Consider the following 27,924-nt stretch of genomic DNA (forward strand, 5'->3'; position numbering starts at 1 on the left):
TGCAAGGGAATCCCCTTAAAATAATATCTTATGATGTAATGACATTGATCCAGACTGTTCCAGAGCACATATCATTTGATTCATAAACCTCAGGATATTAATCATCTCAGTGCTGGCACATATGTATTAGCACAGGGTTTCCCAAACTGGGCTCATGAATTGATTAAAGGCTTAAATGCAATGCATACAAATGCAAAATCTTACAGTAATATTTGGCAAACAAGAAATCCAGGAGACCTCAAATAATTAAATAATTTTACTTGCTCAGTTAAAATGTTTAAATCACTCAAACATGATTAATTTATGAACATGATAAATTTAATAAGCATGTTCAGTTTTATATTTAATATTTAAATGCATTATAGGACTGCAATGTCTGTGCATAAAGAGTGGGACACTGAGTTATCATGAAGTATATGATGTTTGAGACACAAAATTCTGCGGATTAATTAATCATTCGTTATTCAATTATCCACCACAACATAGCAACTGATTGAGTACTATTTTATTGGATAATCTGGCAAAACTACAGTCATACTAAGTTAAATCTTACATTATTATAAAGAAAACATGAAGAAAAGCAACAAAGAATTTCAGAGGGAAAAAGTTGAAAGGGTTCAGCTTTATCCCACATCATCGTTATTGCACCTTTCTTGAATTTCTTTTATGATTAAGACTCATTGACTGATGTTTTCTGAAGTCGTTTCAGCTGGAGTCATTTGTTCTGAAGTTATAAGATCCTGGTCTGCTTGTTCTGGACAGGTTGGCTCTGGAGTAATATGTTCTGGTGAGGTTTCTTCAGAGGCTGATTGCTCCACTGCTTCTAATTGTTCTGAAGTAGCTTCTTCTGTGGTAGTGTGTTCTGGAGTTACATTCTGAGTAGTTGATTGTTGTGGTATCTCATGATCAGAACTTGATAGCGCAGTAGATGTTTCTTCTTGTGAAACTTCCTGTGCTGAAGTTATTTGCTTAGGAGATGTTTGTGTTGCATTTGTTTGTTCTTCACCTGTTTTCTCTAGTGGTGCTTCCTCTGGACTCTGTTTTTCTTGAGTTGTTTCTTGTTCTGGAGATGTTTGCTCTGAAATCTCTTGATCTGGATTCTCCAGCTCTAGAGACTCTTGCTCTCTCGCCATTTTTGTGAACATGCCCCTGTACTTCAGTCTGTCCTCCTCATTTTTTAACTCCATTCTCATTTTGAGAACTGCAAGCTCTTTCTTGATTGTCTTTTTCATGCCTGGGTCCAGATCCAGGACTCTCATGAAGTCATCTCTGGCCTCAGCTTCATTCCACACCTCCATGTGCGCTTTTCCACGCAGATAGAAGGCTTTCATTGCCCCTGTAAAAAAAAAAAGGGAATGCTTTCAACTGGTGCATTTCACATCAGGAAACACATCTTACTGTTATAAGGCCAATTCACATTGCACCAACAGACGCTGATCAATGGCGACAGTCAACCAATTACAGTACATATATTCTTCTCAGGCATTCCAAGATCCACCAATCGCTGACCAACACCAATAGACGACGACAGGTGTAACACACTTCCTGTTACTCACCAGGGTGCTGGTTGATGATGTCAGTTGTGTGTTCGATGACCTCATAGTACTCCTCCATGTGCAGCAGACACTGACAGTAGTTTAAAGTGAGTGTGTTGGCCATCTTCTCTAGTCTCAGCCAAGGAGCTTCCCATGCCTTTTCCTGAAGAAACAGACACATTTCAATTAAATGAGACGTGCCGTACCTCATTAAAAGGATTGTTCACCCCAAAATGAAAATTCTGTCATTAGTTACTCACCCTCATGTCATTCCAAACTTGTAAGACCTTCGTTCATCTTCAGAACTCAAATTAAGCTATTTTTGATGAAATCCAAGAGCTCTCTGACCCTCCCATAGACAGCAACAAAACTGACACATTTAAGGCCCAGAAAGGTAGTAAGGACATCATTTAAATAGTCACATTTAATATGTGACATCAGTGGTTCAACCTTAATTTTATGAAGCTACGAGAATACTTTTTGTGCACAAAGAAAACAAAAACAATTTTTTCTCTTCTGTCAGTCATTCAAGACATGCATTCATGACAGTAGCATGACACATGCATGCTTGCAAACATCTCTATGCAGGGTCAGAAAGCTTGCAGATTTCATCAAAAAATATCTTAATTTGAGTTCTGAAGATGAAAGGTCTTCCAGGTTTGGAACAACATGAGGGTGAGTAATTAATGACAGATTTTCCATTTTAGGGGGAACTATCCCTTTAATGTTACATTATTTTAAAAATATTTTTCTCAGAATTTAGTCATTTGTAAACTATGGAATGTATGCAAAACAGCTACAGAGGTGTATTTTTTACCTTTGTCTGCACATTCTTGATACACATAATGGCTTCCTTATATTTCATTGTGGCGTCCTCATATCGGCCCTGTTTGAAGAGCTTGTTCCCTTGACCGTGGAGCACAGGTACCGCTTTCAATCTCTCTTCATCATTCAGAGCCCAGGACTCTCTGTCATACTCACTGGGCTGCTGTACCTGAACCCATTATTGATTATTGCAGTAAGTTTCACACATATGATTAATTTCCAGTTAGAGCCACAGCCTAAACCGATATTAAAATGATCCCCTAGCTCCACCTAGTGGTCATTTTGTGTACTGCTCCTGTGATTTAAACCACCATAGTCAGCAGTCTACCTCAAGGCCGCAATAATGTATTTCACTAAATATCATATTGCAGATACACAAATAAAAAGCCATGAAAGGTTACAGCTGGTGCATATGAAAATTATATGATTAAAGAAGACAAAGACCTGTGCACTGCTGTAGCTTGCAAAGAATAATTCAATTCAAAGTGTATTTGTTAGCACTGCAGCATTTCGATTTTTCTAAATTCCCGACAAGGGTCTTTAGGCTAAAACCCTGCAGTTATAATAGATATCAAGCCTTATTTGCAAGCTAAAGCAGGGTGTGAGACCTCATGTAAAGTAAAAGTACAAGTAAAATCCATATTAAATATGAAAGTATGTAAAAATTTGCAAATATTTTTTCAGTGTGCCTAAAGGAACAGACCTTCAGAAGTTCCATTACAAAGTAAAGAGGCTGTGGTTCTTTCTGAAGCTCATCCAGATCATCATAGCCCAGGCTGTGGTAGGCAAACATGTTGGCCATGCCGCAGGTGTGAATGTGCCAGTCCACTGGATCTTTCCCCACTGCGATACGCCGCAGACTCTTTGCCACTATTGGATACATACCAGTGTGCTGCTCGGCCACAGAGAAAAGAACATAAAGTACTTATTAACACTAATACTTATTTATAATCCCTAATATAAGTCATTTTTCAGTGTAGAAGTTACTGCAAATATTTCCATTTCCAACTGATATTTTAAAAGCAATGGCACTTTTCTTAAGCTTAAAAGTGTGTGCTTATGTGGCTTGATGTGTCCATGACTGTGTTTGTATTAACAATCCTGGTATTTCCCATAATGTTATAGAGACTGTTAGAGCCATAGTACTGTATCTGAGGTGCTGGAGCTGGGATGACAGCTGTGATGATGATTACACCATGTGGAGCAGCCTCAGATTAATCCTATTTTGTAAGGATTTAAGCTTTCCATCAGGCTAATGTATGAGAGTCTGGAACTCACTGTGGTATTCCACAACTTTGTGCTTGTAGCGTACCGTAAAGGTCACTGACGGAAATGTCGGTCACCACGTCTCATCTTAATGTATTTACTGTGTAAAGGGTTATCTGTTTATGATATCAATTAACAATTTGGCCTTCACTCAAACTTGAGGTGTGAATAATTTTTTTAAAATCATTTTCTAATGTTCAAAGTTTTGGGTGCAGGAATTTTTTTTGAAAATAATGTATTTTATTCAGCAAGAATGCATTAATTTGATCAAAAATCACCTTAAGGACTTTTACAAAGTTACAACAAATTCAAAGTTTCAAACAAAGGCTATTCTTTTGAACATTTTGAACATTCTATTTGTCAAGGAATCCTGAAAAAATTTTTTATCACGGTTTCCACAAAAATATGAAGCCGCACAACTGTTTTCAACATTGATAATAAGAAGAAATGTTTCATGAGCACCAAATCAGCATATTAGAATGATCTCTAATGAAGAATCAGCTTTGTCATCACAGGAATAAACTATATTTTAAAATATATTCAAATGGTTATTTTAAATTTTAATAATATTTTACAATATTACTGCTTTTACTCTACAGCCCTGGTGAGTGTAACCTTGGTGAGCATTGGAGATTTTTTTGAAAAAAATTTTTTTGAAGGTAGGGTTTATTTGTTTGTTTGTACATATATTAATAACTTAATTTTAGCACCATTGAGAATAGAAAAGAGAGTGGCTTTTAAATTTAACTGAATTTGAGGGAGCCAAGAGGATGTACAATTGAAAAAATAAATTTGAGGAAGTAGTATTAAAAATAGAATGAAATTCAAAGAAATTCATATAATTGAAACTGTAGTTTTTAACTACAAATAATAGACAATTAACATAATAATTAATATTCAGTAAAATTATTATTATTGATTTTTGTGTCTTTAAATTTTATTTTGATAGATTCCGTTTACTCAAGATCCAGTTCAGTATCCGATAAGTCTGGACTATTCAATTTAATCACAATGTTTAATTCCACCTGTGTAATTTGTAGTATTGAAAATCACATTATACTTACAATGACATCACACCAGAACTCAGCCACCTCCCCTTTGTGCATAGACATGAGCAGAATCTCCCAAACATCCAGTTTAAACATGTTGCCGATCACCATTTCCATGGGCATACCTGCCTTCTTACTGTCATCTATCACGGTGCGCTCATCATTGCAGAGCTGAGTGCGGAAATGGAACGTCACCTGTTGGGAGCATGGAAGAGTTAGAAAGCTTTAGCCCCATATTTTGTTATTTTGGGTTTAATGCTGTTAAATCCACAAAAAAAAACATTACTCAGCACTATATTACGAGGTAAAAAGACGTGATCCCTAGATTCGAGTAGGCAAACAATGAAATGACATCCTGGAACACTTTCTACTGTTACAAATGCAATGACGCTCCTGCCATATATGTGTATAAAATATGACTGTGAAGCTGTACCTTAGTTCCTGTGACAAATTTAGGCTTCTCACCGGTCCCTCCATGCAAGATGCTTTTCTTGATCCCTTCAACACCCAGCATCATGCTGTCCTCCATAATGCGTGATGTATTTGTATTGGAAGTGTGTTTGTGTTTGTGTGACTGAAGAGGTGTAAAGACTGACTGGATCTGGATTAAGAAGGCTGGGATAACAGGATTAGGCCCAGCAGCCCCACCTTCTCATCCACAGAAGGGCTTTCCTCAGCATTTTCACGCTACATACACAACCAGAAGAGCCTGGAACGTTCTGGACAAAGCTGGGGTTCTTCAGCCGCCTTCTGTTCAATCCCAACATAGTGGTTTACAGGAACACTAAAAGAAAGGATATGATATAGAGCCGGGTATGGACTCAATGACCCCATCACACACATGTGGCCGACAGCTGGATCTCAAAGAGTGTGTTGCAGCACTGCCGGTGCCGAGCTCCTGCCGAGACAAAAGTTTGGAACAAGCCATCTGCATTATGCCGTTTTGTAAGACTGTCCTGGATTAGACACTAAATTACATGCAATTATGGTTTTTACAAGCCATGTCTGAACATTGTGTACCGGCCAATTGCATATCTGAACCCTTATTAGAATCTGCAATATTAGTAAGCAGTGGATTCACTGGACAAAACAACCACGATGGGACCCAACTATCAAAAGTGTAAAAACACATTTTGTAGTAATCACAGGACAGTTATCTGCCATTAATAAGAACTGTTTAAAAGGTTACACATTCTGTAGCCATCTGATATATATTGGCCGTAGCTGATTTTCTTAATCTGCTTTAGTGCAAGTTAAGAGTTTTCTGTACATTTCCTGTAACAATAACAGAATGTACTGAAGTTTGCATTCCAGAAATCACATGGTCAACGCTGTCTCTGTTTTTTTGGATGCTGCATGCCATCCAAGTCTATTTAAAAACAGTGTATTGCCCTCTGCTGGCTACAATGTGGACTTTGTGATCTTAATTTGGCTCTAATTAGGACTCTCTTCAGATTCAGAATGTCACTGTTTCTGTCTATGTCTGCTCCTTTCATCAAAATAAAGAATGTTTAAGTGAATGCTTTATCATTGTATTATATTTATAGTGTATGTTTAGTTAAAAAGTAATGATTGTATATAATATTTAATAAGGCTCTGTAGTTGTACAGTAGCTAAGCTAGCTTATATCATCTTGCAGAAATAATATTGAAGGTTTCTAAACCAAATAGGCTTCCAGAAGTATGAGATAAGATTTGTTAAGGATTTTTTTTCTATCCATTTCTGTGATGGCAAAGCTGAATTTTCAGCATCCATTACTCCAGTCTTCAGTATTACATGTTCCTTTAGAAATCATGATTCAGATATGCTGATTTGGTGCAGAAGTAACATTATTTTTCATGTTAAAACATTTGTGCTGCTTAATTTTTTTGTGGAACCATTAGTTATGCTCAATTTCAACATACTCTTCAATTTCAAATAAAATAAAACTTATTGAAAATATTAATGACAGCGCCTATATTACTCAGTTTCACTGTTAATGTCAAGGTTAAATCATTTAGACCTTGTGTCTGTTCCAGTGGCTTTATTCTTCTCTGGTGTTTTATGATTTATGACATTTGGTGTTACCCAAATTACTTTTTGATTTACAGTGACAGAGCAGAAAATATGACATAATGTGAAAGTTTACCTCAATCAAGGCATATCTTTTTATTTATTTATTTATTTATTTATTTATTTATTTATTTATTTTTTGCTTAAAGGTTTTCATCTATATCTGGAGCAGGTAAACATGTACACGTGAAAGTAAATTTAATTAAAGAACAATTACATTTCTGTTTTAAAAATTAAAACATAAAAAATTCTGGTTGCTAAGTTCAGTTGATTTTTCGAGCGCTTCATGGCTGTTTGATGAATGCTGCAGTGCGATGGCTGTAAGTGGGTCTGATCTGTGCAGCTCTGTGATTGCTCACCTGCCACAGACGCAGAAGGACATTAATGATGCTGTGAGTGAGGTTTGGTGTCAGAGTGAGTCATGGAGACTGCGTCAGTTCACCCACGCATGCTGCGTTGTGCGTGTGCAGCCACGTGGAGAACGGCATGTGCGCCATCAAAACGATTCAGTGAACAAAACGAAAACCTGAATATTGAAAATGTATCAGCAATCCGCTCGTGTAATGTGTCACTCACTGCTGAGCTCAGAATTAAGCTGTGATCCTGTATTCATAAAAAGATGAGGAGGGCACCCAGGAACAGACAGGTGACTGGTCTGTCAGCATTAAGCCGTGGTGATGTGTGTGAGTGTGTGTTTGTTATCCAGGCTTGTCATAATGTGACACATTGTGCTGACCTGACACTACATGAAACTTTAGGACACATCCTGTGTTAGGAGAGGAAGTGGTATCTGAGACGCCATTCCCCTTCAGGGAGCCCATTTTCTGTGGTCTTTTCACACATCCTGTGCTCTGCTTTCAGCCGACAGGACACACGTGTTAGGATCTCTTTAGTCACCCATGCTTTACTGAATCAAAGCATGACAACTCATCACTCATCTGTGCTGGAGTGTGTGTGTGTGTGTGTGTTGGATAGATGGATGGATGGAGCAACAGAAGGATAGATAGATAGATGGATAGATGGATAGATGGATAGATAGATAGATAGATAGATAGATAGATAGATAGATAGATAGATAGATAGATAGATAGATAGATAGAACGACAGAACAATAGAGAGAGAGAGAGAGAGAGAGAGAGAGGTGAGTGTGTGTAATACCTGTAAGCTCCAGCAGGAGGGTGTCTGTTTGTTCCACTTTGTTTTGAGTTGATCAGAGCTGCCTGGACCTGCAAAACAGACACACCTGTAAAACCGAACACTGCGCTATTCCTCATAAATGTTCCAAGTGTCTTTAAAACAGTGTCAGTGATCTATCAATCAAATAAAGGCCAAAGATGAAGGTGGTGGTAGCCTAAAGCCACCAAGATTATCTTACCTAACCCTAACCTTAACCAAAATAAAGGTGACTCCATAGCAGAGTTACTGGGATCACAAACCTGATCTGTGACTATTGTAGCCTTGAGCAACTCACTTAACCCCAGAATGTCTCTCTAATGAGTATGCCATCTGTCACTAAACAGTAACTAACTTAAAAGTCATTTTTATGCGATCAGATATACAAGAAAACCTGATACGACAGTAATCTGAGCTCCCCGATATAATACTGTAAGACACAAACTCCTGACAGGATAATGAATTCAGAGTTGACAGTGTCATGTTGGCCTTTGGGATCCAGGGCAACGAGTGGCCCGATATCTCCCCGCTGGAGCCTCATGTACCTCCCCTCGACCTTTAGATACATACCACCGCTCATAGCAGGCAGTACAAAGGGCACATGAGCGCTCACTCTCACATTGAGCGCCTGCTGACACAGCCACCTTCCCACCATCATGTGGGACAAGCTATTCTATAAGCTCCGTCACTCAGGGAGACCAGCTGACTGGGATATTCTGGGATGGCCGTGGAATCAGATGGTCCAGCTCTCAACTCTAAATGCTCTTTAACCTCTTTGGACTTTAGAGACCTGCAGATCTATGACAGATAGTACGGACACTCCACGGGCCAAAGCATTAGCGTTAAAGAGTCTGACCATAATACTCTCTAAGAATGGCATTACTTAACACACAGACAGGTCACCCTCCTCTGCTCTGCCAAAACACCCACGGTGATCTGCAAAATTTACATGGGTGATGTGCACAAACATCAGCTAATTGTGAAAATTACGTCACATGGACTGGCAAGATCAAAACATGAACAAGGAGAATTTGGGCTTATTATATTTCAGTTTTTTAAATATGTTATTGAGTAGATTTTGGTCTTTATATGACTTAAAATTGAACTTAAAACAAAAAGAAGTGATCAAAAAGTAGTGTAATTCCACTGTTATTGTGAAAACATTATAGTGTCAGAAGAAATGATAGTTTTATATTTGCATATCACATTGCTTTTCTGCTTTTATTTTCAATTAAACCAAAACCATGGACTGCATGGCGGTACTATTGCAGTGTAATGCCAATGTTTTACAAAGTGTGCTTCAGTTAAGTTCTACAGTAGCATCTATGAAGCCCTTTTAAGATGCTGGATTCAAGAGAGCATGCCAGCAAATCCTCTTCACATAAATCTCATTTAATGTGTCTGGCCTCAAAACCTGAACATTGTAACCTCACAGACATTCCATTATAAACCCCACTTCACCGACACACGCCGCTCGCCCAGGCCTTTGACATTTGGTCACATGAGTGACACAGCTGTCGTTGAACGTGCTGCTAGTGTGACGCTGGAGAAGCAGATCTCTTGGGGTAGTGCGCAGTGTGTGGCGTTCTTAGGTCCCGCAGGTCTCTGGGGGGGGTGGGAGTCAGAGCCAGACACGTGTTGGGAAGCCAGAGACCAAGGCGGCCGGCCGGAGGGCTAAGCCAAAGCTGGGATGCATTATCACATTCCTACATGCAGAGAGCCAGAGCAAAAAGGTTGACTAAACAGTCCGCTCACAAGATTGCGGGCAAGCAGGGAAGCTGTGGAAAAACACAAACATCTTCTGTGTTTGTGTAGAAATGTTGCTGAGGAATTTGAGTCATGTGATTCTGGAGTTATCGCAACACATCAGTTCCCCCTTAAGATCCTCTGAATGAAAAACAAATAAGTGGACAACTCAGTTTAATGATGTAATATCAAATTCAACCCCATTGTTGCTTAACCACATGATGAGGGTGTGGCAAAAATCCATGTTCTTGGGAATAATCGGAGGTCAGGAATAGGATTAGCGCAGTTTCTCAAAGAGTTGTGCCTCATGCTGAACATTCCTGTGCCCCAGTGGCAATGTTCCTGTCAGATAGGTCTTCACAGGTGAACAAAGGCATGTATGCTTGTCATGGTTCACAGGAAAGGCTATAAATACACACATTCCAAGGACATCAGGGTGTGGATGCAAGTGAAGGTCTCAGGTGAGTGCCTCAGAGAGCTTGTGCCAACATCTTAGACTGCAGACCCACCCAAACGCACTCACTGACCTCCCCTGAATCAAACACAGACCTCTCCACTGGAAAAATGGATCAATTAACCACCAGAAAGAGAAAGAGCGTGAGAAAGTTTTAGGGAGCGTGCTTGTGGGAATGCCAGAGCGTTTTAGAAAATAAAGAAAAAAAGCTTGGTTGCAATCCATTATTAAAAAGCTGCTCTGGTTATAGAAAAATCTAACAATTTCTTCAAATATGCAAGTCCAAGCTCATTTTGGCTCTAAAGCTTGGGTGTATGATGGTATTTGCAACAGTTAGCTTAGCCCCCTTATACAACAGTTAGTTTCATCCTTGAATTTGATTGGCTGAGCTGTCTGTGTTCCAGACAGATTGTCAGTACATACATAGAGGTATTGGTGATTGTTTCTGCAAGTTACATTGTTAAGCCAGTAGGTGGCGACAAGCGCCTGTCTTTATGAATGAGTCACTGAATCATTCATCCAACAGATTTGTTTGAAAACACAATTAATTCACTTTAACATCCAATGAGGCCATGGGAGAGGCTTTTTGAAGGCAGTGAAATGATGAAACCGAAGCTGGTAGGTCACATGACAATGACAACATGGCAATAAAATTCATACAACACACATTCATATTATATAGAATATACTTTTTAAACTGTTCTGAAGTAATTACTAACTTTAAAAAGTACCTACTCAGAGAAGATGTCATTTAATCATTCATTTAACAGATTCATCTGAAATGATAATTCACATAGGAACACAAATCTAGTGATGGGCACTTTCACGGGACTCGAAACCTTTGCAAATCATTTGTTTTGAAACAGTGGTTTGGAGTGTGTAGTAAATTGCCAAAGTCACGTGCTTTGTTACATCATAACTGCTTCAAAACATTTCACAATTTCAATGGTTTGCATTTGGGGGGCGATCTTTGTGAACTTTTGAAGTTGAGTTCATTTAGTGGAACACACATACACAAAATAACTGGCATTACCATTTGTAAAACGTAAGTTACTCGATATTAATTTCTGGTTTATTTAACTGTTGTACTGCAGCAATATCTTGCAATCATCTTTTTGTCTGAAAGAGTATTGTACAACAGCCTCATGGCTAAGAGCTTTCTTCCTCAAATGTTATTGCTTAAATAGCTTTACTTACCTAAATGCAGGGTTTGACAGGCCTCAGCCCGTTGAGACAGATCAGCTGAGAGCAACAATGAGCCAGTGTGGGAAACGCCACTGTTCCTTTTTTATTAAACAATAGCGCTAGGCCCCATGCCATGCTGCTGTTGGATGTCATGTCACCCTGTACACATGGACACGCTGTACTCCTCACGAGGAAACAGGAACTACATACAGTACATTCCTCAAACCACACTGCTGCAGAACAGCTTTACATTTGTTGTCTCTGCATGTCAATGACGTGGTGGAATGAGGTATTTAAACTATCCCACAAGATACTTCAAAGAGTATTATTGTACATAGGCAATTGTATTTTAAATGTAACTTTCTATATATATATATAGTGGTAGTAGTGTTACCATATACTTTTTTAATATATTGCTTATATAACCAAAATTATTTGAACCTAGGTGCCTTTTCAAGCTAAACAAAATCTAAATGCACATAATTAGTGGTATAGACTTAAGTCTAAAAAGAGGATTAACATTGTCAGGTTGTCCTGTTCGCCCAAAACAATCCAACGTTTTGTCACCTGGCATCACAGTTCATCTCTTTCAGATGAGAGAAGGCCTGACAGACCAGTGACAGAGAAAATCACATGATGAGTTCAGAGAATTACATAAAATTGATGTATGTACAGTGTCATTAATATTCAAGCAACTTTATATCAGAAATGTGCCCAAAAGGTAGTAATAGTGATATAAAAAAGGACAGTGAACGTGTGGCTCAAAGCTCAATTGTGAGGGAAGGAGAGGGAGAGTGTTGAGGGAGACATACGCTGAGGCATCATGTCCCTTTTAATGAGATTGTCTAGCTCGTGTAGTTCCCCTGGTCAGACTTTCCATGGAATTACATAACCAGCCTTTAAACAGAGAAGGGAATCGTCTGGTGGACAGGTCCTGTGATGACATCACTGCTGGGATTAAGCACGGAGGTACAGAGATGACAGATTAATGATTCACAATGAATTCGAACTGCCTCCTATTTTTCCCAACATTTTTGTTCTTCCTGTACTCTATCCATCCCTCCTACGTACTGCTCAGAAATTTACTCAATTTTTCACCTTTTCATTCTAGGATTTTCCTAATACGGTCTCTCCCCTGGCTATTTCTGGATCCGTTGGCTGCATGTTGCTATATGTATCACACTGCTTCATTTAACCGGGAGGCCAGTTACTTACTCAGAGCATATGTACTGTACACCCACCAATGTATGAGTCATCCGGCCCTCAGACACCCTGCGTATGGGATTTTCCAGCTGCACCTAATGAATTCACCAGACTGTGGGGAGCGGCACTAATCACAGGGCCTGAACATGGACCCGCTAAGAGGGCCGCTTGTTTCTGACCAGGAGCTGAAGCCCCTACAAACGTCCCCATTTACAAAAAGAAAGTTGAGGTTTGAGTGCTCAAATATGTATATTTTTGTAAAATTTTCAACACAGGGCCCAAAAACATGTTAATCGCAAATGAAACATGATATATAAAAACACAAGCTAGTGTGGGAGCTAGAGTTAGGGTTGTTAGCTCGCAGCCAATTGTAAGAAATAGTACGTTATTCGGACTAAATGATTGGAGAGGTTGTAGTTACAACATTTTGATTTTTTTATATTAATGCTGTGTTCCATGGAAAAATTGAAGTCATACAGGTTTGGAACTACATGAAGATTTTTGGGTGAAGTAGCCCTTTAATGCACACTAACAAGAAATAAAGCAGGGGTCATGTACGTCAGCACTGATTTAAACAAACGAGGAACATTTAAACGCTGGAAATCTAGGCCAAAGGCCATTCCCGCAGTGAGTGTCAATGACATGAGCTGCAAGGATCAGGTGGGATGCAGATATAAAAATATAGAGCCCTGTAGTGTACATGTTGTAAATGAGAATGACAGCCTTATATTCCATGTGACTCTTCCTGGTTTTCTTCCTGGCTATAAGACGGAACAGTCACCATGAATCACCCTCAGTCTCGAGGCCATTGTACGGTACTGAATTACACACTGTGCCGCTTGCCAGTCAGACGGGTTACATGACACCCGCTGTGCAACAGGCAGACTGTGGTACATTGACCCGGTAAAAGGAAAAAGGCACCGGCGTGCCACATGCCAAAGGTCAGGCAGGATTGCAGGATGCTGGAACAGTGTTGCGACACGGATGTTTCGTCAGGTGAATGATCTCCTGCTTGCCTGGAACTTAAGGTAATCTGGTTAAGCAGCTTTGACTCTGCGGATGGGGGGAATTTAGACGAGTTGTAAAACCCCTTTGCACCAAGTCTGGATCTGTTCTTTCTCACTTGTGTCCAAGCAGTCCATGTGGAGATAAATGTTTCATCAGTCCACACAAATGGACTTCTGTTTCGTAACAGATTTTATGTGAATGAGTGTGGGACGTCGCGTGAAACATGGTGTACCAATGAATCTTAAATTCCTATGTTCATTCCAATTTAAATTGAATTAAAGTCTGAACAAATTGTTCCAGATGCAGCTACTTAGCCTTTGCGAAAAACAAACAAGTAGACAAAAAAAAAAAAATACTTATATATATATATATATATAACTTCAAGTGCCTCATTTATGAAACGCACATACTGTACAACTGGACTTGATCCAAAATTCCATGAATTTTATACTATGACAAACCTGATTTTCTGAAAATAAAAATAATGTTAATAGTATATGCCCGCACATGTTGTACAGAAACCAGACCATGGCTGTTTTTTGTGCATAAATACGTTTATAAGAATGTTCAAATTTAAGAATATTAAACATCTTTATAATTTCTTTCTAAATGCAAAACTGTGCATTGTACAGGACATGTGCTTTTGTCCCGAAATTTAAACAATCTAAAGTGTCGAAGGTACGCCGAAGATCCCTGGTGGGCACCCTTTACCCCGGTGCAAAGTAACTCTGAGGGATCTGACCTCTGCCATTTGGGATTATTTTGCACTTGTGGGGACCTTTCAAGCTCAACCTTAATTAAACAAAAAGGGCTTTGTGACCCATCTCACATTCAAGGAATGATCACAGACACAAGTTGTCCCACAAAAAAAAATATTGGACCAAAAACACAAACAAAAATAAACAGCATTGACATCTAGTTAGTAGTTAGTTTATGGGGGCTCATAGCGTGCAACATATTTTGTCTTTAGGTCTGTACCTTGAAAATAATGCTTTGAGAGGCACAATTAAATGAAAAATAATTCCCTGAATAAATATATTTAGATTTAATATATTTTAGATTTTGTTTCACAGTTAAATCAGTTAGTACCACTGTATGGTGGGAAAGAGGCTCTAAAATTACTTTTCTGAATACATTAACCATAACCTGCTAAACTAAACTGAATCTTGACTATGTAAAGTTTTCAAAAATTCAACAAGAAAAGCTAGGATGTAGAAATCATGTTCACATTCATAGAGAATTTAGAACCACAACAAAAAATATATCACATTTTAAGTAAAAATAAACAAGGCAAGTCTTCCCCAAAGCCATTTTATTTTTTATTGAGCAACACATCATTCAATCATGTTCATTTAAACTTTCATAGTAATGTAATGTAAATGTAGGTGTTGACCCTTACCTCTGGCCCTAAAGAGAGTAGCGCACTGTACTACGGCCTAAGTGCGCCTGAAACACAGACAGGCCGAGCTTCTTTAAGAGCAGCTGAAACGACGACCCTCAACAATCTTTTAATGCACTTGTGGAGAGATTGACATTAGACTAGAGCGGATCATGCAGGCGATCTTCGCCCATGACCTGAAGAAGCCCTTGAGGAGGTCAGAACTACAGGTACTGTTACATGTGCAAAGCTTGGTGAGAGAGTTGCAGGATCTTGTACACATTTGGAGGGAGAGGAACGGAGAGCATATTTAAGGCACGCGACATCTGGTTCTGCTAAATGCCTAGAATATTCTCAGTTTTCATCTGGCTGGGAGGATTTAGAGGGACGCATTTTCATATCCTGTTTTCTGTGCTGAAGAAGTCAGCCTTGAGGAGTTTATGGCTTGCATAAGGTCAGTTGACGTGACGAGGATGTGTATATAGGCCGATCTGTGCGTGTGTGACCAAGGTTATATGCATACAGTGTGCACAAGCTCATAAAAATCATATTTACACCATAGAACAGCCACGAAAGGGAAAGAGAAAGTTACGCTCTGCAGTCTTTCATCAGTTGTTCCCCTGGAGCATCTCTGCGACTTTCAACACAAACACGTCAAAGCCTGGGCATGTCTCCAGAATGCATGGAAACATCTATAAGAATACTACTTTCAGTAGTACTTAAGGTTTCGCCCACTAAATGTCAGCTCCACCATTTGCTACAGCTGAAGAGTAAGATGGCCACCTCTGTCAGCTCAGTTGAGAGCACAGAATGCCACTCCACACCCAAATAAGGGCAAGGGACCCTCACTGGGCCAGGAATGTGGCTGAGTCAGCATGGACCCCGTATGGTAGCCTTTGTTTATGCCTGAGAAGAACGAATAGCCAAGCTCAGACAGCTCATGTGAGCAGGCTGCTGAAGGGACTGACAAAAATGGGATCTGTCTAATCCAGGATTGGTTGAGACGGCCTCATCGACTGTCTGGAATGATGCCGTTACCTCTGCATCGCCATCTCTGTGCTGACGTGCCAGGAAAGAGCAAACCACAACAGTTCTTCAGCTGGCAGCTTTAGCTGGTACACAAGGACATAAAGCTTGCCAGTGAAGAACTGCTGCAGGTCAGCCAGTGGGCTTCCCGGAGTCTGTTCCCGATATGCCACAGAAAATGTGGGAATAGGGTGTGGCAGGACCTGCAGAGGCAAAGAAATAAAGGGATGTTTGAGGAGAAACAAGATGGAAAATAATAGAAAATGAGCTATAACAGTACAAATTAAGACAGCAAAATTATATAAGTTCATTATAATTCTTCTTTAAGTTAAGGTAAAATTCAGTCACCAACACCAAAACCAGTTAATGTTCATGAGTCTCAAAACCAGTTGTGATAAAGCAAAAATCTACTATGGTATCAAACACACACTTTCTAAAATGATAAATACTGATATAAAATGGCATCTATATTTGAAAAAAAATTAAGCATGCTTCTATATTTAGGTTTAGGAAACAATTTTCTATTTTTATAATGATACCTTTTTTATACCAAGGTTAAAAAAAAAAAAAAAAAAAAAAAAAAAAAAGTGAATAGGTTATTGAACACATTCATTAATAAAATGTGATATTGATTTAAATGTTATCAATATTTAATAAATATATAAATAAATAAAGCTTTAATATTTAGGTTTAGAAAACACTGCTTCAATTATTCAAGCAATAAAGAATAAAAGTATAAAAACAAAATTCATTCAGTAAGCAAAGAAATAAATTACAAGCATTTAACATTCTCTTTGAGGGTTTTGTTTTTTCTTTTTTTTTTTTGATTGATGTTAATGACCATTTATTGTCAACACACTTTGATTAAAAAATGCATGTGAACATTCAAACGCATCACCACAATGCACAAGAGCACACACGTATATCGGTACTATGAAAACTGTACATCATTACATACTTTAATATTAGTATCTCTATGGAATATGACCATTTGTGATGTCAAAAGTACCAGTGCTTTTGACATCACTTGTTATCATATCCCATAACTCATCAAATTCACTTTAAGCAGCCTTCATCCAAGAAAACTGAAAACAGACAGGGTGGATGGAAAAAAAAGAGAAATGGCTGATAAAGTTTAAACAGTGGCTTTTTTCCCCCCATTTTCACTGCCACAGCCAAGCTAACGAGAAAGCGAGAGAAAGAGAGAGAGGAAGAGAGGCGGTCTAGTCATGTGCTCTTTGCCCCTGAGGTATTGCAGGCCTGCTACTGCTTCAGCATTCATTCACTCAGCTCAACTCCTGCCTTTAATTGAGTACAGACAGATCCGGTGCCTGTGCACAGGACCCAAGCGTTTGATCATGCTCGAACCGTTCTGCAGGGAGACCATCTACCACTCACACCGCATTAATAGTCTCTCTTTATCCAATTGACTTAAAGGTTTAGTTTCATTTTCAAACACATCTGATTCATTTAACCAAAGAACCTCCTGTATGCAGCCAAAAATCAGGCCATTCATTCTTCTCTCAGGGAAGCTCATGAAGTATGGTTTCATTTCCTTTCTGACTTTTTTCTCTCACAGACAGGCAGTCTTTGGGCCTCATTCTCCCATTGATCTTTTGCACAGCACTAAAGGAGGCTATAAAGCTCTGCGCTTTTGCTGCATTCAAGGACGAGTGTTGGATGGGTACGGCCTCATGAACCCACTGACCTGGCTGAACCACAGAAAAAGGTCCAGTTTGCAAAGCACTGACTGGCCCTAGACTGGCACTCCCACACACATTCAGCTTTGCTCCCTCGGAGTCTTACTCACACACACGTTCTCACCCACAACTCAGAAATGCCAACTCCTGCCAAACAGCACGGATGATCTGCCCATACTCATCGAGCTGCCCGATGGACAAACAAACGCAGTGGAGCAAGAATGGCTGTGTTCACACTGCACAAATAGGGTTTGGTTTTATGGATTCATTTCAGACACTCCTGTAGACAACATTTGTATATTAGAAGTATTACAAGTATACATTAATATAGTTATTTTACACACACACATACTTAAATCAAATTTTAAACTACATGTATATGACTAGGCATGTCTGTGCATGCCTAGAATATAAATCTATATTTACAGTACATTTTGCTCGATACCTGTAAAATCAAGACTTCGTTTCATGTCTGATACTTAAATGACCAAATATTAAAAACACTATTTTGTCCAAATACACTAACCTAAAAAGAATAAATTGTTTTACTGTAAATGCTACAAGTGACTTTAGGCATCAAAACATTACAATGTACAGTATGAAATATAGAAATTCATTTTGAGACTTTAGCAGTGTTATTAAATTATTAGGTCAATTTTAAGTGAGTGTTAGACGATTGCAAAGGCAATCTAAAAAAAAACCATAAAAAAACAGTATCAGCAGATAATATTGTCATATAACCAATATTCTATACATATAACGTGCATGAGAAAAGAAAAAAAAAACGATTTGAGTCTGAACAAAGCCAAAGAAGAAATGGACGCTCACTGCATCTATTTTGTTTTCAGACGGAAATCACATTCGGTTGCAGCTTCCCCCTTCTGCTGGGTCTTAAGCCTGTTGTTATCAGACACCGGGGCGATTGAATCGTCCTTTGTCTGAAGGCGGAGACAAGATCCTTCTATGTCCAGGACACTGCAGGCAGGGAGGGCCGTCAGCTTCGGTTACAAGACTTATACACAATCACACACAACTGTCCGGTATCACACTATAATGTGCTCTTTAAAGTCGTGATAACCATGGAGTTAATCCCACAAAATGGGCGGCACAGACAAAACAGAGCTGCATAACATGCAGTTATGGAAAAGCCAGACACTTTTCTCCAACTCACTCCCAGGAAAAAAAAAAAAGATGTGTATTTTCACTGGTCCTTCGCATGGTCTTTGATGTCCCCACCCAGTCAAGACGCTCAGAGAACCACAGGCTAACAAGTGGTCAGTACCGGACACAATGGAGCATGTTTAAACTATTGCTGTCTCCCTCACACACACACACTATGACTCACCGACATATACAAACACACAATGCCTACAAATCCTGTCACACAGAACAGTGTTCCCAAGGAGTGATTTATTGTAAAGCCGTGGAAGCTTCCCAAACAATTAGAGTCAGGCTGCTCCGCAAGGCAATGGGAAATGGTGAAGTATGTGCCCTTCTCTCGCTCTCTGCAGCGTCTGCTCACATTTTCCTCCCTATAGCCCTTTCTACCTCTTTCAAATGAACCAATTAATCAATAGCCCACAGACGGCTCAAGATGGGAGGTTGGGTGGTGGCAAAAAACACCGTTATACCTCCATTTCTATTGCTCCTTACTGCACCCAAACTGTTGCATCAGCTGTCTTGCCACGGCGTCCAAGAACCAACAGCTTGCTCACATCACCAGGAGACACCGAACAGCTTGAGCGGCAGGTGAAATACAAAGGTACACTTCAATCCAATTGACAAAGACGGCAGTTTAGGGTCAAATGGGCTTGCCCAACATCTGGAAGACAGTGGGAAGAGGTCACAAGTCAGATTTTTCAAAGCAAGCACTGTTACACCCTCTGTCTAAACAGATACACGTTCACCTACTTGATTTAGCCGTTAGTCGTTACAGTCTTCAACACCCACATAAATTGTTGCCAAAATGAGCTACGGATCAATGCATTAGTCATTCTCTTCAGCTTCCAGATGAATAATCAGGAAGTGACCAAATGGGGTGGGTGAAGGGGGATCTTTAATTAGAGTGAAATCCCGCATTTATCTGAACCAAAGCAGCACAAGGTCATTTCTGAGCTGAGATAATGGTTATTAAGGGAAACCGGCTTTGAAAGGTGCATGCTCTCTGTTCATCAGAGACGATGCCAATGGTGGAGATGTTACATTCCTGTCATGCTTTCCCGTCAAGCAGAGGCTCTCACAGGGAGTACAGTAGAGAAAATGAGAGGAGAATGAGAACCACACCCAGTGGTTGAAAGTCTCTCTTCTTTCAGCTACTGTGGAAAAATGCGAGGTTGGATCCATAAACTGGCAGAATGCAGTAAGAATCTCTGGAAGGTAACCGCTAAATCCCTGAGGGATATAAGAATCCATTTTAGTTATGAAATGCCACATGACACAGCATGCAAGCAGATCATCTGCATGTGAGGGAAAAGAACGACCGTTTCTTTACAACCTGAAATTGGTGGCTGCAGAACTTTTGAAACAAATACCTCCACAAATACACCACATTTTAACGGATCATAGTCTGCCATGTGAAGCCACTCCTTGAGTCTTTCTGAAAGAGAGAACTCCAGAGTTTCCATCTGGTCCTAATGTCTGAGTGCCCAAAGCTGTATTTATGTGACTTTAGGGCAGATGCCTGAGCTCGTCCCATCCCGTCCACTCCATTACCCATTCTCCTCCGTGTCACGCAGCTCTTGTGCATTATTCACCAGCCTTTACATATGCACAGAGCGGAATGACCACTTGCATTTCGGCTCCATCCTTAATCATGCATCGTTGTGCCTGCATCAAGCCCTTTTAAGAAGCCAGGCAATCACCATTCCAACAGCAATGCTTCAAATGCTGAGGCGGCTCCAGTAATTTTGCCATGAATCACGGCATGAGTCAACTGGCGGGCAGGCAACAGCGAGAAATAGAGAAGTGCAGACATTGAGAAATGGATGCCATTCACTAATGCACAGATGAAAAGACTAAAAAAAAACGGCAGATGCCAGGAAGGGGAAGAGATCGGAACGAACCATTATAGAGAAAAACGCACCTGTACCCAAAAGGTTTTTTGATAATGTTCGTTTGTTTGTGAAGTCGACGAGGTAAACAGGAAGACTTACCAAGGGCTCGTCTGGGACACAGACGTCACGCATACATCCTGCTCCTCCTCTCGACTCCCAGACTTTGTCTTGGTGCAGGCGTGCTCGCCCTCCCGACCCAATATTGATGAAGTGAGCACAGTAGTGCTTGCGCATACAGGGCAAGACACCTAAAAGTCTATATATAGTTCAGATGAACACAAATCTACACGTCATGGCCAAGTCACAGCCACAGAAAGTCTAAAGCGCTCAAGGAAGGTAATCTTAGCCTTAATCTGAAATGTCTAGCCAAAGCCTGAGCTTATGCAGAAGAATTCATCTGAAGAACCCCAAAGGAAAAAGGGTGTGGCACATTTAAGTGTTCATTTGCATCCCAGCAGACCCACCCTGTCACTGCTTCTCCAGAATGAATATGACGGTTGTGCAAGGATTCAGAAACTAACGAGAGCCGCCTGCTATTCGTGCCTCTGACATCCAAGACGGACCATTCTAAACCGCTACTCGACTTTCTTCCAGTAACTTGACAAACAGAAAAACATGCAGGCAAAACAGTTTGATATAAAAGAGGAAATTCCAGCTGGGTTATACAATGGAAATGACTGTGGGGCAACACGGAAGCGGCGAAGCCATTTCAGGAATTCATGTAATCTCCTGCTAATATCAGGGCTGAGGGGTGGGGTTTCTATAAATCTCAAACAAGAGCTCCAGAAGCCCACATGTAGCCAGAGGAAGCAGTCAAAGCCTTTAAGAGTGTGATGAGCATCCCACACATATTCACATTGCAGTGTGTGTGTGTACGTGTGGTGGGGGGGGGGGTCGCAACTGGCCGGCATGAAAGGAGCATACTTCTACAACAGGAAAAATCACAGGCACATGCATATGTGAACTGCAATGACTGCCACATGCTGCAGGGTACTGCCTTGAGAAAAATAGGGAAGTTTGGAACTTGGAGGTAATTGTGCTTTCTTTAGCTCGTTCTTCTGAAATGCAGATTGCAGCACTGAAGAATGCAGAACATCTGGCCAAGATTAAAATCGCGGCTTCAGCTTCTTTTCATTATTTTGTGAAACACAGCTTATGGCACAGCCAAAGATCCATTTAAACCCTGTTCTGTGAACTTGATGAATCAGGTTCAGTAAAAAAAAGAAAAAAAAAAAGTGTGAGATATATGATTGCTTAAGGAGCGCTACAGCCCTGCTGCTCGTATAAGCATGTGCGCATCAGTACATAGCTTTAGCAAGTCCAGGCCTCCTCCCTACTCCTCTCCGATGCAGTTACACTGGACTACATTCTAAAGAGGAACATTCTGTATTAGCAGCACATGCAAAAGGAAGCTGATGGCAGCTGGTAAACTATGAATAAGCAGTAACTCAAATGAAGCTTCTTTCATAATGCTGGTTGTTGTAATGACAAAGCATCGCCTGTTCTCCCCCACCCCACCCGCCGAAGTCTGAATCATAGCTCGCAATGTTAGCGGCGATCAGAGCGGCAGCTGCCTCTCCCGGCACAGCAAAGGAAGCAAAAGCTTTGATTTGACTCAATTATGCTTTTAATACTGTGCCATGGGTAAATCAGACTGAATGAAAAATGAATGAAAAATCTACACTAGGATGTTTCCGCAACATGGAGAATGACTCAGCCAAAATTATTTACTGACTGAGTGGAACTGATTTGCCGAGAGCATGTAGTAATGCGACTGAAAATGACACAAAGCTATATAGCTATATACACACTTTACCATTTAATAGTGTGGGGTTAATAAGATGTTTATGAAAAATCTCTTATGCTCACCAAGGCTGCACACATCTGATCAAACATACAGTAAAAACAATGACATTGAAATATTACAATTTCAATAATATATTTTGAAATGTAATTTATTCCTGTGATGGCAAAGCTGAATTTTCAGCACTCATAATTACAATTTTCAGTGGTCATTCAAATGCTGATTTGTAGATCAAGAAACATTACTTACAGCTGGTTAATATTTCTGAGCAAACATTTATCTCGTAACATTATAAATGTCTTTACGGTCACGTTTGGTCAATTTAATGCATCCTTGGTGTATTAAGTATTAATTTCTTTCAAAATTCTTTACAAAAAGAAAAACATATAACTTCAGAGCTGTATATTACATAGTTAATATGTTTTATATTTCAGTTAAATAACTAATATATATATATATTTCATATGAAAGCCTGTCTAGTGCTTAACTAAGGACTAATTATTTCCTTAGGAAACACTGATGGAATTATACTCAACAGGTTCATTCCTGCAGCTTGCTCTCCCGCCCTCTCTCTGTCTCTCACCCTTTCCATTGCGCTTTTTGCAGTTCTTTCCGTTGGTCAAGTCTCTGTGCCATGCATTCTTGGGATGCCTGGTACATATGGTATAAATTCCATTCTGTCTGCAGAGGCCCTCCATGCTGTCTGAGATACGCCGTTCTGGACTGACTCCACCCTCCCACAGAGCTGGGCTAGCTCACACTCTGTACTGTTGAGGTGAACTAGCTTGGCTGCCTTAAAAGAGAGAAAGAGACAGAGAAATAGCCCACAAGTGAAGTCAACAGGTTTTAAACAAACCCATTTTTCCATGTATAGAATGAATGAACTCGTTATTTAGAGTTCGGGGCATCGTATGTGTGTGCCGCCTTGTATGTCGAGGACAGAAATTCAGTGAAGAACAATAGCACAAAACCCCAAACTGGGTCACTTACATGGCAGTGTAGAGCACAAAGCCTGCAGCCCATTTAATCAAAGGGAGATTATACAGGTCCCTCAGGGTAGACAGCAGAAGCAAACTCACTCTAAAAGTCTAGAAGTCTCTGACAGTGCCGAATCATCACAGCGAAAAGGTATTGCAAGGAATCTAACTGCGTAATGTTACTGTGGATGAAAATGTTGACAGAAGCACTGCAGGCTCACTTCCTGAAATCTCGTGGCACAAACCGCCTGAGTGTCCAGCATTTGGTCCCACAGGACTGCGGGGCTGCACAGACGGGAAGCTCCACTGTCCTTGAGACAACAGCAGACCTTCTTCTGAGATCCTCCCCTCCCACACTCAAGACAACTACAGCCACCTGCCAAACAGGCAAATCACTGTCACAGCCGAGCTTCATCTGCAAAAAAAAACCCACTCACAGTCTGTGCGGCACGATACCGCACCAATTACGGAGGCAATGGTGGAATGTACGCCAAGACTGCAGAAAAACCACTTTAAAACTCTCAAATCTCCACAAATGAGAGTGTAAAAAAATCTAAATGTCAAAGAGGCCTGCAGAACAGTGAAAATGTGTAACGCTAAGGGTGTGGTTCCAAAACTCTCCATATGACGACATTTCACCTCATATGTCCACAAATGCAGTTGTCGGAGTTCCATGTTATGGTCTGTTCGTCCACACATATCTATTCATGAAATTCCATGGGGCCCAACGTTAAAGAGGAAGCAAAAATATGAACTAGGCCTCACAGTAATGCCAATAAATGTCAAAAACTAAATGGAGGAAGCATTTGAACAGCAGATACACTGAATAGCAATCAAACATCCTCCTTAGTGATTTCTCCATTCAGTGCACGAACTGTCCAGGGAGTTTCAAACTCCTCTGTTATATTTCGGTATCTTTCCAGCCACGCTCGAATGAAGAATAAACTCATTTAGCAGTGAACGCAAGTGCAAGACCAGACAATGGGTTCACAAAACAAACACTCCCGCCTTTAGCTGCACATACACTTGAATCAGGAAATAAAGAGTTGCTCTTACCGAATTCATTGCTTTGAAAAGACTGCAAGAAAATTATACCTGAACACATAGATCTGAGATGTCCAACCTTTCTACAGATAGTGATTACCCTGGGCAGGAGAACAGATGTTCCTTTTTCCATAAACTGCACTGTGCTGCTTCTTTAATGAGCTACTTCAATCTGAACTTGCTTATTTAAAAGTGTATAAAAATGACATGCACGTCATTTTACAGCCCTTAATTTATTCAGACATATTGACTTAATTCAGGGTAGACGCCATTTAATTTTTCACAAATGAAAACAAGGCTGCAAGAGAAAAATTTATAGGCTGTACTGTTTTAAGGTTGTACGCCAAGTTCATAACACATTTTCAAGAGACAAACAATGTTGCATCAGCTGAATGATCAAGACTGAGCAACAGAACAATGCATTAAATGGACCTCCGTATAAGCCGTATTTTTTCATTCAGGAAATATTAAATATGGCTCTTACCCTAATAACTATTTCTACCCTAAATAAGGTACATTGACAAAACATACAACACACTTACACTTCTGGAATTTGAATGGAAACAATTATTCTGAAAAATTAATTCTTAAGTTAACGATAGAATACAGATTTATTAAAAATAAGAAAGCCAAACTCCATTTTTAAAATGTAGTTTCAGTGCATTTAATCTCATTTATTAAAAAACTGACACAAATATGCATACTGTATCATTCAGTCATGTGACAATTTCTTGCTTTTCTTATTGTAAATCAATGAGATTTCATAATCAGCTCTCAGTTCATAAGAAATCTAAAATCAAGGAAAAAGATATTAATAAACTAACATTAAAAAGCTAAATCAGGTTATATATAATAATGTGGTGTAAATTAAAGTGACTAATAAAGGAAAATCTGGTTTTAACATCATTATCTTAATTCTGGTAAGGCTGATAGGTAACAATATGGTACGTCATGGCTTAAAATGTTTCTAACTTGAAACAATTACTGGAGCAAGAAAATCCATTAAAACCATTGCATAAACATGAGTTAAGGATATTTGTCAGCACTTGATTGCTTAATCCCATCCACAAATTAAAGAGCAAAAGACATCTGGTGATATGCTGGAACTGATTTGGAAAATACCTTGTTTGCTTTATCATCTGATATTTAATATCCACAATGACATTTTACAAAAACGTTTCACAAACTCTGAACAGTTCTTTGGATTTTATCAAATATCATATTTTTAGCTTCTACAATTTTATTATTAATTATATTTGATATCAGTTCTTACACATCACCCTCACCACCGGAAAAAGTAATCTCTAACCATCATATTTCATAACTTACCTTCAGCAGTCAGACGTAAGAAGAAATCCATTTAATGACATACTGTTGATATTGGTATGAAACGGAGGTCTTCGCTCCAGATGTAAGGCTATGTGGGAAAAGAGAAAAGTGAGATAAAGCAGACACACACATACAAAAAGGAAACAAGTAACCTAATGAAAAAAAGAGGCAAAACTCGTATAGTATCGCACCGTACAGGGTGGGGTCTTGAGGAATTTGCCATGCTCTCGCCTCACAGGAATCAGTGACGATGTATACGCGTCGTGTCATGGCCAAATCCATGTTTTACATATAACCATCCAGCTACCCAAACTAAAATTTTGCCCTTCGCCATCTCTCGTATAGCACAATCTCCTGTTGCTCCTGTCATTCGTCTTTTAAACAGACCTAGACTACAAAACTCCGTGTATTAGGTTTTATCTTAAAGTGACTGTTCACTCAAAAAATCAAAAATCTGTCCTTTTCTAACACTCGAGTTTTTACAAACCTGTACAACTTTCTATCTTCTGTAAAAACATGAGAAACCGTGAGGCGGAATAGGAGGGCCAGTCACCATTCACTTTGATTGGATCTTTTTATATTCAATGAAAGTGAATGGGGACTAAGGTTGTGTAATATCGCTTTCTATACGAGCCATGCAGGTTTAAAACATCATGAAGGTGGGTAAATGATGACTAAATATTAATTTTAGGTCCCTAAGGCCTATTCCTTGTCGTCTTACGAAAGCTGAAAATATGAGTTTAATATATTGTAACTGAAAGTGGTGTAACGCCCACTGTTATATCAGTTGTCCGTGTTAATACAGTGTTAATTCTCAACGCTTCAGTCTCACGTATTTATATTTACTGGACTTAATAGCGTCAAATCGATATCGCTGCGATATTAAGTTTTTCGACAAACACCTTTGAGCGAAAACTTCTGAATGAGGAATGTCCAACACCTACCTACGTTACTTCACTGGTAGAATTCTCGATTTCTCTCGTCGATCGATTCGTATGTCATAATGGTAAGCGGTTTGACTCCCAGATACCACATAAAATTGGCGTAACATCCTTTATTTTCGCAATGCCTTTTTTTCCCTCATACTGCCTACATACTGTCTACTAGCGGACGGCTCACGCCCTTTACAGCTCAACTCTGAACCGAGCGCTCTCGCGATCTCTTCCAATGGAATGTAACAGATTCCATTCGTTCTGAAGTGGGTTCACACACTTCCGAAAAGTTACAGCAAATGTTGCAACGGTCATCGAACGATTAGACTCCGTTGTGTAACCGAACGCTTCCTGGACTTAACACACGCTTATCAAATCCTCGCGAAAAACCGTTAAAACCCTTATGATTCAGTTCAGTCGCAGTTCAGGCGCACAAGGCAGCGCACACACGACATTTAAAAGCGGCTGGCTCATTGGGAACTCAAGTTCGATTCTGACCTGGGTCGTGTCCCGATGCCATTTCCAGTCTCTCTTGTCCACTGTTAATGTATTACTCTACTCTAAATATCGAAGAATTTAATATAAGCTCTGCTACAATTTAATTTATTCGTCCTTTTGCTGAAAGCCACACCTTAACCTCAAATCACTCCTGACATAAAGAGCTATAGCGCGACTCAGCTAAAATTTCTAATCCTAACCTGCTCAAGACAACTCAACGGAGTGTTACAGAAATCATTAACAATCTAATAACTCAACTTCAATACGACCCCATTAGTCTTACGTCCTAAATTTCACAATCTAGCCCACATATCGCTGCGTCCTGAGTCTCCGCTTCAACTCCCCTCATACCGGCTTCTCTCCTCCCGATCAGCTGGCAGCGCAGTGACGCCAAGAGCAACAGCTGACCAATCAAACACTAAAGTCAAAGAACAGAAGGAACGCCCACTTATGACCGATCATGAATGTCAGGCCTGCACACCAATGCCATGCTCTGAGTCAGACGGGTGTAGCGCACACTGTCCAATGACGCGATCTCTCCCCGACTGGCGTTTCACGGCTCTTCTAAAGAGCAAATGACTGAGCACCTCTGTAAGAAGGACTGGATAACTGTTTTCAGTCTCCTATTAAATCTTACTTCACTTTGATACAATTCAGACTCGTGCGTAATGTCTTTAAAATTTCCAC

At 39.8% G+C, this 27,924-nt stretch overlaps 1 protein-coding gene across 4 annotated transcripts; it reads right to left on the reverse strand.

Moving 5' to 3' along the window:
- Positions 1-490: 490 nt before the first annotated feature.
- On the reverse strand, positions 491-27,640 carry aipl1 (aryl hydrocarbon receptor interacting protein-like 1). Of its 4 annotated transcripts, none has more exons than XM_042739555.1 (9): positions 26,752-27,640; positions 25,808-25,895; positions 7,886-7,953; positions 5,109-5,573; positions 4,691-4,870; positions 3,064-3,252; positions 2,353-2,529; positions 1,557-1,698; positions 491-1,336 (listed from the first exon to the last, which is right to left on the reverse strand). In XM_042739555.1, the coding sequence occupies exons 4-9, from the start codon at positions 5,202-5,204 to the stop codon at positions 678-680; spliced, it is 1,443 nt and encodes a 480-aa protein (XP_042595489.1). In that variant the 5' UTR covers positions 5,205-5,573; positions 7,886-7,953; positions 25,808-25,895; positions 26,752-27,640; the 3' UTR covers positions 491-677. The 4 variants fall into 4 exon arrangements, with proteins under 4 accessions (XP_042595489.1, XP_042595488.1, XP_018933056.2 ...); XM_042739554.1 differs by having other exon boundaries at positions 26,004-27,640; XM_019077511.2 differs by having other exon boundaries at positions 25,999-27,640.
- Between the last annotated feature and the right edge of the window lie 284 nt (positions 27,641-27,924).

The sequence above is a fragment of the Cyprinus carpio genome, chromosome B15 (genome assembly GCF_018340385.1).
Source record: "Cyprinus carpio isolate SPL01 chromosome B15, ASM1834038v1, whole genome shotgun sequence".
Classification (NCBI taxonomy): domain Eukaryota; kingdom Metazoa; phylum Chordata; class Actinopteri; order Cypriniformes; family Cyprinidae; genus Cyprinus; species Cyprinus carpio.

Bases quoted from the DNA above. Each gene is read 5' to 3' on its own strand.
- aipl1 (XM_042739555.1), bottom strand. From the start codon at position 5,204: ATGGAGGACAGCATGATGCTGGGTGTTGAAGGGATCAAGAAAAGCATC. The intron at 4,871-5,108 runs GTACAGCTTCAC...TGCTCCCAACAG, and splicing joins AATTTGTCACAGGAACTAAG to GTGACGTTCCATTTCCGCAC. The intron at 1,337-1,556 runs GTGAGTAACAGG...TTTTTTTTACAG, and splicing joins CATCATCAACCAGCACCCTG to GGGCAATGAAAGCCTTCTAT.